This window comes from Myotis lucifugus, unplaced genomic scaffold, assembly GCF_000147115.1.
Source record: "Myotis lucifugus unplaced genomic scaffold, Myoluc2.0 scaffold_23, whole genome shotgun sequence".
In the NCBI taxonomy this organism is placed as follows: domain Eukaryota; kingdom Metazoa; phylum Chordata; class Mammalia; order Chiroptera; family Vespertilionidae; genus Myotis; species Myotis lucifugus.
The window spans coordinates 11,015,187-11,029,333 of NW_005871071.1; the positions used below are offsets into that span (position 1 = coordinate 11,015,187).

At 39.9% G+C, this 14,147-nt stretch overlaps 1 protein-coding gene across 2 annotated transcripts in view; it reads right to left on the reverse strand.

Moving 5' to 3' along the window:
* Positions 1 to 13,941, reverse strand: part of BLOC1S6 (biogenesis of lysosomal organelles complex 1 subunit 6) — a 42,727-nt gene extending 28,786 nt beyond the window's left edge. Inside the window, exons 1-5 of one of the 2 annotated variants that reach the window (XR_002828538.1) lie at positions 13,752 to 13,941; positions 8,971 to 9,112; positions 3,602 to 3,689; positions 1,847 to 1,933; positions 1,229 to 1,433 (exon numbers count right to left, since the gene is read on the reverse strand). Coding sequence is in view for 1 of the 2 variants with exons in the window: in XM_006086010.3 (XP_006086072.1) it covers positions 1,314 to 1,433; positions 1,847 to 1,933; positions 3,602 to 3,689; positions 8,971 to 9,112; positions 13,752 to 13,833 (519 nt within the window). In the remaining variant the exon portion in view is untranslated. Of the gene's footprint in view, positions 1 to 940; positions 1,434 to 1,846; positions 1,934 to 3,601; positions 3,690 to 8,970; positions 9,113 to 13,751 lie in introns of those variants that run through there. The other variant, XM_006086010.3, reaches the window with a different exon arrangement.
* Positions 13,942 to 14,147: the final 206 nt, after the last annotated feature.

Sequence of the window (14,147 nt, forward strand, 5' to 3'; positions counted from 1 at the left end):
ACATTTCCCTCACATAAGTTTCTACTTATAATATTGGGGGGAGGATATCTAGAAAACGCTAATGGTATCATGCTGCCTCTTTTGTGAAGAAGCTATTTACCAATTGTCCACAATTCTTGTCATTATCTACAAAACTAGATAGTTGGTATCTATCAATCTACTTTAAGCATTTTTTTTTTAAAGTAACCACATGTAGCCCTAACCGTTTTGGCTCAGTGGATAGGCCTTCGGACTCAAGGGTCCCAGGTTCGATTCCGGTCAAGGGCATGTACCTTGGTTGCGGGCACATCCCCAGTAGGGAGTGTGCAGGAGGCAGCTGATCGATGTTTCTCTCTCATCAATGTTTCTAACTCTCTATTCCTATCCCTTCCTCTCTGTAAAAAATCAATTAAAAAAAAAATTTTTTTTAAAGTAACCACATGTAAAGCCACACAGCAAATCAGAAGATAGAACTAGTGATTAGACCTTCCATTTGGAAAGTTGAGCTCACTATCGTATTAGCTTGACAACCATCTCAGTGTGTGGCAACTCTTACTAAGTATTATAAATATTTAAGCATATCTGAGTGTGTGACAGCTCTACCACCACCCCTGCCAAACTTTAGGGGCAGATACAATCTACTCTGAACCAGAAGCTACCTAAGAACTAAGTGGCAACAATGCTAGGAAGCAGATAGAGCCTATGGTTAGTGGAATCTATCTGGTATTGTGCTCACCTCGCCTATGTCTAAGATGCTATTATTTACTGTGTATACACTTTTCTATCATGTTCTTCACAAAGATTTATACCATCACCTCTTTTCCAGTAGCATATGTGATTAAACAGCTGGCATTTCTTTGTAACCAAGCAATGAAAAGGCAACTGCCAAAAACCAGCATTGTATTCCAAAAGAGACAAGCCATTTCATAAAATAAGAAACTGAAACTTAATTCCACAGTTATTAAGAAGCTAAAACACTCATACTAATTTTTAATCACTTAAAATCTATTTTAAAAAACAATCAAACCATTTTGCAGTTCATAAATGACTCAAGGCCAAAATAATGAATTTTAAAATTAAGTAAAACAGAAATTAAAAAATTACCCATAAATATCCAACCAAGTGACATTGTCTTTTACTTGGGGGTAGAGCGGGAGGAAGAAGCTCTTAAATGGCTAAAATGAACATATAGAGACAGCACTCCTGGGGAAAGGATTTCAAAACAGGACACAATGGTATAAGGCACTACCTTAACTTCAGTCTGCACTTAAGTCTTCTTAAATGCAAAGCACGTGGGACAGGGGAGGGAAGAACACACACACACATTCAACTTTTCATGTCCTTTTCGCTGGTTTGGCAGTTAACTGCTTTTCTCTTTCAAATTCCTTCTCTCGTTGCTGCTCCCTTTCCAACTCTTCTTTCTGCCTCTTCTGCTGCAGTTTAAGTGCTCTTTTCTATATTAAAAATTCAAAAAACAAGAGAACAATCAAGGTTTATAGATTATGGCCTAGTTTAAAAGTAAAAGTGCTTTCGTTTGAGGTAATCAATACATATTGATAAATTTCATATTTAACATAAATTCATTGTGGGTAATTTAAGGTCTCCTTGGAACAAAAAAAAAGAATTGTTACTCCGTTAAATGAGAATTGTAGTGGCATACTCAGAGAATAGGAGCCTACAAGCCCAGCTATAAGTAAAAAAGCCCAGAGTGGGGTTCAACAGGATGTTTTAAAATAAAAAAAAACAGTGTACCAGAAATTAAGTATATTATTGTATATGGATATATAAGAAGTCAGAAATGAATACTGAAGAACAGACAATTACACCTCTACTTTTATAAAGAATATAAAAGAACCTGCCAACTCACTTTTAACTTCGATGTCTTTTCGTGAAGCATCAGCATTTCTTTCCTTATATTCACCAACTTGGCATGATAGTGTTTGGCTTCAGTGAACTTAACATGGAAAAGTAAACGAAAAGTCAAATTAAAGTAGATTGAAATATCAAAATGGTTAAATAAATCAATGTCTGCATTACACTTCATTCTTCCTAAATTGGTCAAATTTTTTAAAGCCTTAATTATTTCCACAATTTAAGTCCAAATTTAAATTTTATTAAGCCATTAGTAGGATTTTGAAAACACTTGATTCAGTTCAGATTGATAAAAAGTTACTGACCATAAAATAGGCATTTATTTTGTATACAGATACATTTTTGCTTTAAAAACATGCAATATAATCCTAAAATTTCGGTAAGATTACCCAATAATGCTAATGCTATCAGTTTCATCTGAGAAAAGTAAAACTCTCTACTGCCTTTACAAGAGAGAGACCAAGCCAGGATAGAGGACAGTTTAAGTGTCTGCCCATCAGGAAAAGGCAAACTGTGTCTGGAGAGCCCCGTGGGCTTCTGAAGTCAGACCAAGCAGAACCACCTCTGTAAGGACACCTTTCTCCCACGGAGTTACAGGTGTAGATTTTCCCATCTCACCCAGAGATGGCAGGAAAGCAAAACAGCACCTCACTCTCAGGCAAGGTAAGAGAGAAAACCAGGTAACAAAATTGAGAGAAGTGTCGGTAGAGATACTAGCAACCTTCATGCAGCTATACGTAAAGTCATAGTCTGGTGAGCTCTAGAGCTTACAGTCTCTGTCTCTGTCTCTCTGTCTCTCTCTCTCTCTCTCTTTCTCTCTCTCTCTCTTTACCTTCCAGTTTTCAGTTCCTAAATGATAATCAGAACCACTATGGTGCTGAGAAACTACAAAAGAGGAAGACTTAGTTTCTGCCCCTTGCCTGCCTCCTTCACAAGATATCAGGAACTACAGGCAGAAAACTTTGTATTTACTACCACAGGCCTCTGCCTAATGCTAGAGGAGATGGACTTCCTTTTTGATTGTTATAAAAGGAAAACATTAATAAGACATATTTGTCCAGTGAAAAATCCATTTACTGAGGTATGCGTGAAAGTTCATAAAAATCATGCAAAACAAGCTATTTGTAATGTTTATGCCTAAGAGAAAGGTAGTCCTAAGTTCCTTATTTTTGTTAATTCTTGTTTCTTAAAATACTAGTAGAGTATCGGTTCCTCTCATCTAAAAGCTATAAAGCTTCTGATGAAATTCAACTATTGTCATTTATATTGAAAGCTTTAAAGGATCCATAAAGGAACTTCAAAGGGTCCGTTTTAGCGTTAATTTGTCATAACATTATGAAAATGCCATACAATTAAATAAAATATGAATTTTTAAAACCATTTAATTGATAAAAAGGGATGCACAAATTTTAAAAACCAGGTAATTGATAAAAAGAGGTGCACTTTCCCTAAGGGGAAAAATAGTATCCCAAAAGTTTCCTATTTTTAGTTCTCTTTTACAAAAATAAAGATCTATTCCAGACTTTATAAGTTCTATTTCCTATCACAAGTTCAACGTTTGAAAAATAACTATTCAAGACAACAGAAGTTCCATAAAGTAAATCAAAGTTTCCTATTAAAAGACAAATTCTACCCTTTAAAAAAGTAGATGAAAAGATCCCAAACATACATATGTACAAAGTTGGGAGGACAAGCCTATTTCTAAAACAAGAAAGATGTCATTAAGCTATGTCAAGTAAATCATACTTACCAAAGCATTAATATCCAACATAGAATGACATTCTTTAAATTTTGAAATCTCTTGTTCCAGTGTGTCTAATAATACAACTTGGTTCTGTCTGAAACAAAAGCACACAGCCAAAATAAACATTACAAACTGTAAGTGCTGGTTCATTAAAATGAATCACATTCATCTTGTTTAATGTTGAAGGTAGAAATTAAGTTGGAAATTTATTGATTCTCCAAGGCTTATTAGGTTCAGCATAATCTTTTTCAAAATAATATTCCAAAGCCACATTCTGATAACCAAATGTATCTTTTATTCTTGCCTCAATTTCGATTCTAGTAACTAAAATGACCAAGTCATTTAAAATTATTACTTGTTATTTTTGGCAATTCTCTGTATTCTCCCAAAAAAGTTTTTTATGCTATCTTGCCAAAGAAACTCGATATTTTATTTATATTAAAACTGGAAGAAAACCACAAATAAAATAAGAATCAGTGACTTTTTAGAGTTGGAAAAAAATGCAGGGATATCAAGGGATAATAAGTCTAAAGGGATAAACAGGAAGCAAGATGAAAAAAAGACTAAGAATCACAAGATTCCCCTACCAATAATCAGTTGTGTGATCTTAGTTTATTTCTCTGGGTCTAAATTTCTTCATTTATAAAGTGAGAAGGTCAGACCACATAATTTCGAAGGTTACTCATAAAAATTCTGATTCAAAACCTTTTACTGAGAAAGAGAAACCAACTTTCCTAACATACTAGAACAGTGGTTCTCAACCTTGGCTGCACATTAGAATCACCTGGGAATCTTTTTAAAATCCTGATTTCTGGGCCTCATCCTCCGGAAATTCTGTTTCTTTGTTATGGGGTGGGGCCACAACATTAGTAACAAAGAAACAGAATTTCCGGAGGATGAGGCTCAGAAATCAGATTTTAAAAAGAATCCCGGGGATTCTAATGTGGCAGCCAAGGTTGAGAACCACTGATTTAGAAAGTCACAGAGGTAGAAGTGAGCTGTGGGGGAGGGAGCCAGCTAGGCTGCATGGACTCTGGAAACAAGTTACAGAAGCAAAAAAAGGGCCCTTGGCCCTAAGGAGATAGAAAGCAAAGGTACGTGTCTTGAGGCGAAAAAAGGGGGAAGGAAAGGTGTGCAATCAAGAGAGACAGCCAGCTTCGGATCATTTGTCTTCCAGGTTTTCATCTGTTTTCTAAAGTCGGGAATCTTGGCGCAGCTCTCAGGGGAGGATCTCAATAAATATTCCTCAGTCACCAGGTGTGTCCTTTCCGGGTCGTGGTCTCTACTGGCTGGTCAGCACCAGGGTAGGGGGTCATCAGTCATTGCACCTGATTCTGATGTCAGGCATGGCCACGCTTTGTCTGGTTTTGCTGCTTTTCTAGGCCTGGAGCTGAGATCTAGATGTTATCTCTAGTTTGACCAAAACTCTGTCGCAGTACCTGAGGCTTTGTTCCCGATGCGGGTCAGAACCCCATTGTCCTGAGGGCTTAAGGCTCAAGGTGTGGTCATGCAAGGGCTTGTATGGGAGTCATATAAGGCTAGTCATATAAGGCTATTTTCCTGCCCTCTTGTTCCTCCTCTAAGGAGATCTACCACTGACTAGGGACATGCCAGGGGACAACAGGTCAGGGGAGGATCTGGACCATGTGACCTATAATATGAAAGGTCAGGGGACCAACTATATGCTAGGGAAGGAAAGGTCACCCTGAGGGCAAAGACCCACTCCCCAATACTTGTTTTCCCAATTTTGTCCATTGCTAGGCACCCAGGGATTTCCACCCCGTGACCTTCCGTACCTGACCTACTGTTCCTACTCTGCTCATGTCTGTCTAACTGCCAACAATATATTTACTAGAAAGGTTGAATTAATAAGTAATAATCTCCCAGAATGAAAGCACCAGGACCAGACAGTTTCACTGGTGACTTCCTACAAACATTTAAGGAGGAAATTATGCCCATTTTCTACAACCTCTTCCAGAACACAGAAGTAGAAAGAGCATTTCCTATGAGGCCAACATTACCCTAAAATCAAAACCCAGATAAAGGAAAAGAAAATCTACAGACCAATGTATTTCATCAGCATAGATGCAAAAATTCTCAATAAGATATTGGCAATCAAATTTGACAATGTATAAAAAGAATTATACACCAGTCCTGGCCAGTATGGCTCAGTTGGTTGAGCGACCATCCCATGTAGCAAAGGGTTGCTGGTTCTGTTAGGGGCAAAAATAGAATATTAGGGACTAGCTATAGTTATAAGAAATATTAAACATGCTCTGTTTAACCATGATTGCCTTGTTCTTATTTTTAAAAAAAAAGGACATCCTAACCTGGCTAGGAGTTATACATGCCTGGGACCTGAGAGTCAACCTTGGAATGTCCATTCTCATTAAAGAACTATTTAATATGGAAAGATTAACAATCCTTAGCCAAATGGAGCCCCACCCCAGCCCGCATTGCCTATTTCCCCAGCCCTGTAATCCCTACTTCCCCATGTCACATTTGTCCAACCCAATATAAGCTGCTGGCTTATGGGGGATTGGAGATCAGATTTTTGTGGCTGACCTGCTGCTCTCCCATACTGCCGGCAGTATTAGAATAAAGGCTGATATGTGATTCAACCCTTTCTCTGCTGAATTGGCTAAAGTAGTGACAGGCAGCCCAGACTCATTGGTTGTCTAGTTTTACTTCAATTCCAGGTCAGGGCACATGTCCAGGTTGTGGGTTTGATTCCTGGTCAGGGTGTATATGGGAGGCAACCAATCAATGATTCTCTCTCACATTGATGTTTCTTTCTCTTTCTACCTTCTTCTCTCTCTAAATCAACAAAAATATATTTTTTAAAAAGTATTATACACCACAACCAAGTACAATTTATTCTAAGTATGCAAAGCTGGTTCAATATTTGAAAAGAAGAAAGCTAAAGAAAAACATCATATGGTCCTATCAGTTGATGCAGAAAAAGTATTTAAGTCCAACACCATACATGATTAAAAACACTCTCAACAAACCAGGGAGAGGAACTTCCTCAACTTGTTAAAGAATGTCTAAAAAACCTATAACTAACATCACACTTGTGGTGAGAAACTAGTTGTTTTCCCCCTAAGATCAGGAGCAAAGGAAAGTGTCCATTCTCACTACTAGTCTATGTGACACTGGAAGTCCTAGCTAAGGCAATACAAAAAGGAAAGAAAATAAAAGATACACAGATGAGAAAGAAAGAAATATACAAATTACTAACATAATTAAGAAAGAGATTTTCATAAAGATATAAACAGTGGAGAAATATTCCAAGTACATGGAATAAAAGCCTCAATATTAAGGCCCTGACCAGGTAGCTCGGTTGGAGCACTGTCCCAATGGGCCAAGACTGCAGGATCAATCCCCGGTCAGGGCACACACAAGCATCAACCAATGAATGCATAAATAAGTGGAACAACAAATCAATGTTTGTTTCTCTCTCAAATCAAATTTTTTTAAAAGTCTCAATATTAAGTATCAATTCCTCCCAACTTGATCTATAGATTCAATGCAATCCCAATTTAAATCCCAGCAAGAAGAAAAAGATGAAAAGGAGGAGGAGGAGGAAGAAAAGAGGAAGAGGAAGAGAAGGGGGAAGAAGCGGAGGAGGAGGAGGAGGAGGAAGAGGGGAAAGAGAAGGAAGAGGAGGAAAAAGGAAGAATTAGAAAAGAAATATGAACAATAAAATGGCAATAAATACATATCTATCAACAATTTAATCTAAAAATCAAAATAAATGAACAAGGAAGCTAATGAACAAAATAGACTGATGAATAAAACAGAACCATAGGCATGGAAACATGGAACAGACTGATAAATCTCAGAGGGAAGGGGGGTAGGGGTGTGAAGAGATTAACCAAAGAACGTATATACATACTAGAGGCCCGGTGCATGAAATTCATGCACGGGGGTGGGTCCCCTGAGCCCAGCCTGCACCCTCTCCAATCTGGGACCCCTAGGAGGGCATCCCTCTCACAATCTGGGACTGCTGGCTCCTAACTGCTCACCTGCCTGCCTGCCTGCCTGATCGCCCCTAACTGCCCCCCCTGCCAGCCTAATCACCCCTAACCGCCTCTGCCTGCCAGCCTGATCACCCCTAACTGCCCCCCCCACCAGCCTGGTCGCCCCCAACTGCCCCCCCCGCCAGCCTGGTTGCCCCCAGCTGCCCCCCACTGCCAGCCTGATCACCCCACGCAGCCTGCTGTTCAGTCGTTTGGTCGACCTCACTAGCCACTCCTGCCGGCCTGGTCACCCCATGCAGCCTGCTGTTTGGTCGTTACTGTTACTGTGACGGTGGCCTGGACAATTTGCATATTCCTCTATTATTAGTATAGATATGCATTACCTAAGAATACAGACAATAGGGTGGTGAAGGCCTGGGGTGGGGCAGGAACCAGGTGAAGGGGAACAATGGGGACGTCTTTAATACTCTCAATAATAAATATTTTTTAAGTAAATAAAAAGAATATAAAAAATTTAAAATAGATACTTTAGGCCCTAGCTGCTTTGGCTCAGTGGACAGAGCATTGGCCTGCAGACTGAAGGGTCCCAGGTTTGATTCAGTCAAGGGCACATGACCGGGTTGCGGGCTCCATTCCCAAGTAGGGGGCATGCAGGAGGCAGACAATCAATGATTCTCTCTCATCATTGATGTTTCTAGCTCTCTCTCTCCCTCTCCCTTCCTCTCTGAAATCAATTAAATATATATTCTTTTTAAAAGATACCTAAGGATTTCTGGCAACTCGTGAGCCAGCAATTGAATACAAATGTGACTCTTGTGGAAGCAATTTTGTAATTCTACTCAGAAACAGGTATATGCCCATCCTGCAACATTCCCAATAGGCAAGGCTTTCATAAAATACTGGTAAAACACCAAAAGCTAATCAAAGTCTAGATAAGATTTAGGGGTACTTCTTAGAAGCCCAACACCCTAGAACAGTGATGGCAAACCTTTTGAGCTCGGCGTGTCAGCATTTTGAAAAACCCTAACTTAACTCTGGTGCCGTGTCACATATAGAAATCTTTTGATATTTGCAACCATAGTAAAATAAAGACTTATATTTTTGATATTTATTTTATATATTTAAATGCCATTTAACAAAGAAAAATCAACCAAAAAAATGAGTTTGCGTGTCACCTCTGACACGCGTGTCATAAGTTCGCCATCACTGCCCTATAAGTATTCATTTCACTTTTTATATTTAGATTACTATGAACTCCTCTACTCCCATCTGTTATCACTAAAGACATAGAAATGCCCAATTGAATAACATGTTACCAAATAATACACCTTAATACAGTAAATGACTCTACCAGAGGGGAAATGAGTGCACCTCTGGCTTTTGTTAGCTCACGTGAGTTCCTGCAGGGCTTGTTTTGATCTCTGCAGATCTGGCAGGTAGTGAGAAAGCAATCCTTCTGCCAGTTGCTCCACAGCTTTGTCTTCCACAGTCAAGTCCTCTATTAACCCTTCATCTGGAGAAGTGTCACTTAAACCTGTCCCCAAGCAAAAATCAAACTTAGGAAGCTTTTAGGTTGACACAGAAATGAGAGAGTAGAAGGTAGGCAGGGAAGGAGGCTGGCGGTGGGGTTCAGCACACATATATGAGGTAGTACAGGTATCCTTTTCTTTTATTTTAACTTTTACCTTCTGAGTGTCCTCTAAAAAAAGGATTATGAACACTCAAAACATGTTTTTAAGCTACTAGTATAATGTAAAGTCTAGATTAAAAGAATATTAATATATGCAAAATTCTGTATGTTTATGTATTTTTCATAACAGAGGATTTATAGTTTTCAATGGATTATGAAAGGAATCTGAGGCCTAAAAGTGAGAAACAATCACTGAATGAAAGCAAGAAATTCTTCTTTTCTAAAGCAGGCAGAAATTATATATTTTTTTAAACTCAATTCCTAAAAAATATTTTTTCATTTTTATGGAAGTGAAAATATGATTCAACATTTATTTTGTATATAGTTGAGATATTATTTACAGGCAAAAGGGGGGCTGTTTTGTCATTTGTTAGGAGGAGAGAAATTTTCTAAGAATTTCTCCTCTCTTGAGATCAACATCTTAATTTACTGTAGAAAATAATGTATAATGTCTTGTGTGTACATCTAGACGTGATACCTCATACTTTTCCTTTGAACAAAAGGAGTGCAAGCATTGTACCAGGCATTCAAAAATGTCTAAAATGAATACCCATCAATCACTACTACTACCAGGAAAAGTACAAGACAATTTCTAAAGTGTTTGATGATTGGTTCGTAAGATTTTAGAATCACTGATTTCGAAGTAGAAAAAAATGAGATGATCACATTATTAAAAATGTACTCTACAAGCATTTTTAAACTAATATTAAACTATCAAACATCTCTCTTTAATCATAACCTGGTAATAATCAGAAACTTCAAATTAGATCATTATATAGAATACATTTATTACAATACATTGCTTATAACCAATTTCCAAGAATAATTTTTATCACAGATTTCAATTTGGGCAAGATTGAGGAATACAACATGCTGTCATATTCAAAATAAGCTTTTAGAGATCAAAATAAAATAGTATGGTTTTTATTCTGATCCTGAAAAACACATGAACAAAGTTTGGAATTCTCAAAGTTGAAAAGCAATATTCAAACAGGTAAGATCTAATTAAAAACTGAAGTACTCCACAAATGAAATAAAAATATAACGGGGAGCCCTGGCCAGTGTTGTTCAATAGTTAGAGTGTCAGTCCATGCAGTCCGCGCACCAAAGGATCGCAGGTTCGATTCCTGGTCAAGGGCACGCATCTGGTTGCAGGCTTGATCTCCACCCTAGTGGGGGGTGCAGGAGGCAACCAATCCATGTGTCTCTCTCACATCGATGTCTGTCTGTCTCTCTCGCTCTCTCTCTTCCCCTCCCTCCCTTCCACTCTCTAAAAATCAATGGCAAAAATACCCTCGGGTGAGGATTTACATATATATATGATGGGGAAAGTGGAGCACTTACGGATATTGTCACTGATGTACCATCAAATGGGAAGTGAGTAAGTATATATAAGTATATCTAAGAATCAATGCCATTGCTTAAGGCTTGATTTCAATTATAGTGCAAACAAGAGCAACTCTCTTTAAGAAAATATAGCCCTGGCCAGGTAGCTCAGTTGGTTAAAGTGTCATCCTGATATGACAACGTTGTGGGTTTGATCCCTATTAAAGGCACATACAAGAATCCACCAATGAACGCATAAATAAGTGGAACAATAAATCAATGTTTCACCCTTTTCTTCCTGTCTCTAAAAATCAATCAATAGGTGAAAGAAAATATAGAAAACGTAAGTAGTATAGATAAACAAAAACACCCAAATAAGGACATTTCAACTTTAAGGAATAATAACTAACACACCTGCCTTACAATATACAGGGTGGGACAAAAGCAAGTTTATAGGTGTGAGTAAATGAAACACAGTTTATTCTTGTATTATTATTTATTAATTATTGTATTATTTTCCATCCAAACAATTGTAAACCTACTTTTGCCCCACCTGTCTATAGTATACATTTTAATTCATAGAGCCCCTTCCTACCCTGCCCTAATCTTCTAGTTAATTATTGGAAATGTCCAAGGTTTCATGTTTTTACATACATTTAGTTACTAAGTTCGAGGTATTTTATTGTGGGAAATGAAAGAAAAAGAAAGGGTTCTTATTCTATTCACATAAGAACCATTTGCTGCATGTCTATATCATATACTAGTTTCTGAATATAACAATAAATTAGGAAAGTCTCCTTCTGTGAAAGGGTTCAAAACAGGGAACCACAGAATGTGAGAAGTGCCATTAGAGAAACAGAAACTCAGAGGGGAAGTCAGACAACAGGAAGACCAGTTTCACCGAGAAGTCTGGGAACAATTCCTAAAGGGGGTGTGGGCATTTGTGCTGAAGCTTGAAGAATGGATGAAATTTTCATTTCATTTCCTTTTTTTAAAATGTTACTCATATAAAAATTTAAAACACAAAGATGAAAAGTAAAAATACTCTTTCTCATGCCTTTAGAATCATTCTGGAGTTCTTACACAGCCTTCAAGAAACTGTCTTTGCATACCCATGCAAAAATCCTGTTTTTATCACAAATGAAATATTCGTTGTATTTTTTGCAACTATTCTCTTAAATATATATGTTACATATCTTTCTAAATTAACATATACAGGTCTACTACATTCTTTTTATGTTAATGGAATTCTAACATAGTTTAACCAACACCCTATTGTTTTGGACTGAATGTGTGTGTCCCTGCCAAAAGTTCATGTTGAAGCCCTAACCCCCATGCAACGGTATTTGGTGATGGGGCCTTTCGGAAGTTTAAGTGAGGTCATGAAGGTGGGGCTCCCATGATGAGATTCTTGTTTTTAAAAGAGAACCAGAATTCTTTCCATCGACCATGTGAAGACCAGAAGATGGTCCTCATCAGGAACCTAATCTGCCAGCACCTAGATCTTGGACTTCCCAACCTCCATATCTGTGACGAATAAATGTCTGTTATTTAAGCCACCCAGCCTATGGTACTTTGTTATGGCAGCCCGAGTAAACTAAGACACCTCTGGATGAGTACTTAGGTTATTTTCACTTTTTGCTATTTCAAACAATGTTGCAGTAAGCTTTCTCCCTGTCTTTCCATATCCTTGTCACTGTTTTTGTAGGGTAAATTCTTAGAAATAGACTGTTGGGACAAAAGGTTTATGCATTTTTTAATAGGCATTGCAAAATTGCCTCCTAAGAGATGGTAACAATTTACACTCCTGCCAACTATCTGAGAGCTATTATTTCCAAATGGGTAAGAAGGTATGAAGACAGGATGGAAAGGAATACAATATGGGAAAAGAAAGCAGCATGAGGAAAAGTAGGAATACAGAATTGCTCTGAATAGAGAAGGTAGTTGGAGCATGGGACATAATAGTAGTGAGCTATATGAAACACATGGCCAGTCTAGGAGGACCCTTGAGTGCCAGGCTAATGGGTTTGGCTCTTTATTTTAATAAGTAGGAGCCACTTAAGGCTTCCAAGCAAGGAAATGTCATGATTGGAGCTTTATCTTGGAGCACTGATGTGAAAGCAGTGGGAGAGATGGGGTGGAAGAGTAAGAGAAATGGGAGCAGAGCCCTTCCAGTGTAGAGGGAGATTAGCATTACAACCTGTAAGGGTGAAAATACAAAGAGGAATTGGAAAGTGTATAGTAGAACCCCCTAGATTAAACAGAAGTTGGAGGCAAGTGAGAGGAAAGAGTCCAGGGTAACATCGGAGCTTCAAGTGAGAGTGACTTGGCACCATTAACAGGATCAGAGATCTCCTTTTATTTATGGACATGCTGTGAGATTAGTGCAAAAGAACCATGTCAAAGTATCCATCAAGCAGATGAAAAAGCGAGCTGAGAGGGACCCAAACTGCACATAGAGACAGGGAAGTCATTTATAGAAGCAACTTGTGAAGGTGGGGAGAGAGGGAGATCACTGAGGAAAAGCATGACGGAGAAAGGACTGAGCCCTATTTTGGGGTAACCCCTATATTTCTGGAACAAGAGATAAAGGAGAAGGTACATCCCAAATCCTGCAGCCTTTCTCCTCTAGGGCCCCTTATCTGAGCCACAGAACATGACGCTGCTTTGAGTGACCACTTTCTCAATCCTCCCAGGGACGGCACAGAAATAGTACCATTCTGGATGCACAGCAAGTCAACCCATTCCATTCAATGGATGCCTTAGGACAGTGGGGCTTAAATCGCTCTTGGAACCGCTGGAGGAATAGGGACACAGCAATGTCAACAAGCAAGGCAGAGCTCTGGGTAACTCAGGTTTCTACATTACAAAGCGATCATCTTGACAAGTTCATTCTCAGCCACTAAGTAACAAAGAGCTAACAATGAGCTGGAGTCACGGAAACGCAGAATGACTTCACCATCCACTGCTTCCAACTCCACCCCAAAAACCCGCTTCCCCCTGCGGATCTCGTTTCCCCCCAAGCCGCAGGGCGCGGGCCAGCGCGGTGCCCACTTCCGCGCCGCAAGGGCCGCAGCCGCCAAAAGCCGCTCGCTCCCGGAGCGACCCGGAGACCCAGGCACTCCGCCCCGCCGCCCGCCCCGCCTGCAGCACCTACCGGGCGTCCGCTCCCCGGCTCCCAGGCCGGCGGGCGGCCCTGTCAGGGCCCCGTCCGACAGCGGCGGCTCAGGGACACTCATGTCCCTCCCGCTGGGAAGAGGGCAGGGGCGGGAATGTAGACGGTGCGATACAGAGAGGGGGACCAAGCGCGTCCTGCGCCCAGCCGGACGGATCCAGCGGTTGCACCCGGAAGTACCGGAAGCGGAAGACGGCGGGCTCCGGGCACGTAACCGGGGTTCCGCCCCCGCCGCCAGGCCGTTCCGCCTCCATCACCCCCCACCCCCGTCGCTCCGGGGACTCCGATCTGACGTCGCAGGCGGGTCGAGGGCGCGGTGTCAAAAAAAGCCTGCCGAGCGGGCTTGCTGCCCTGCGACCAACTGGGGCGGGGACGGCG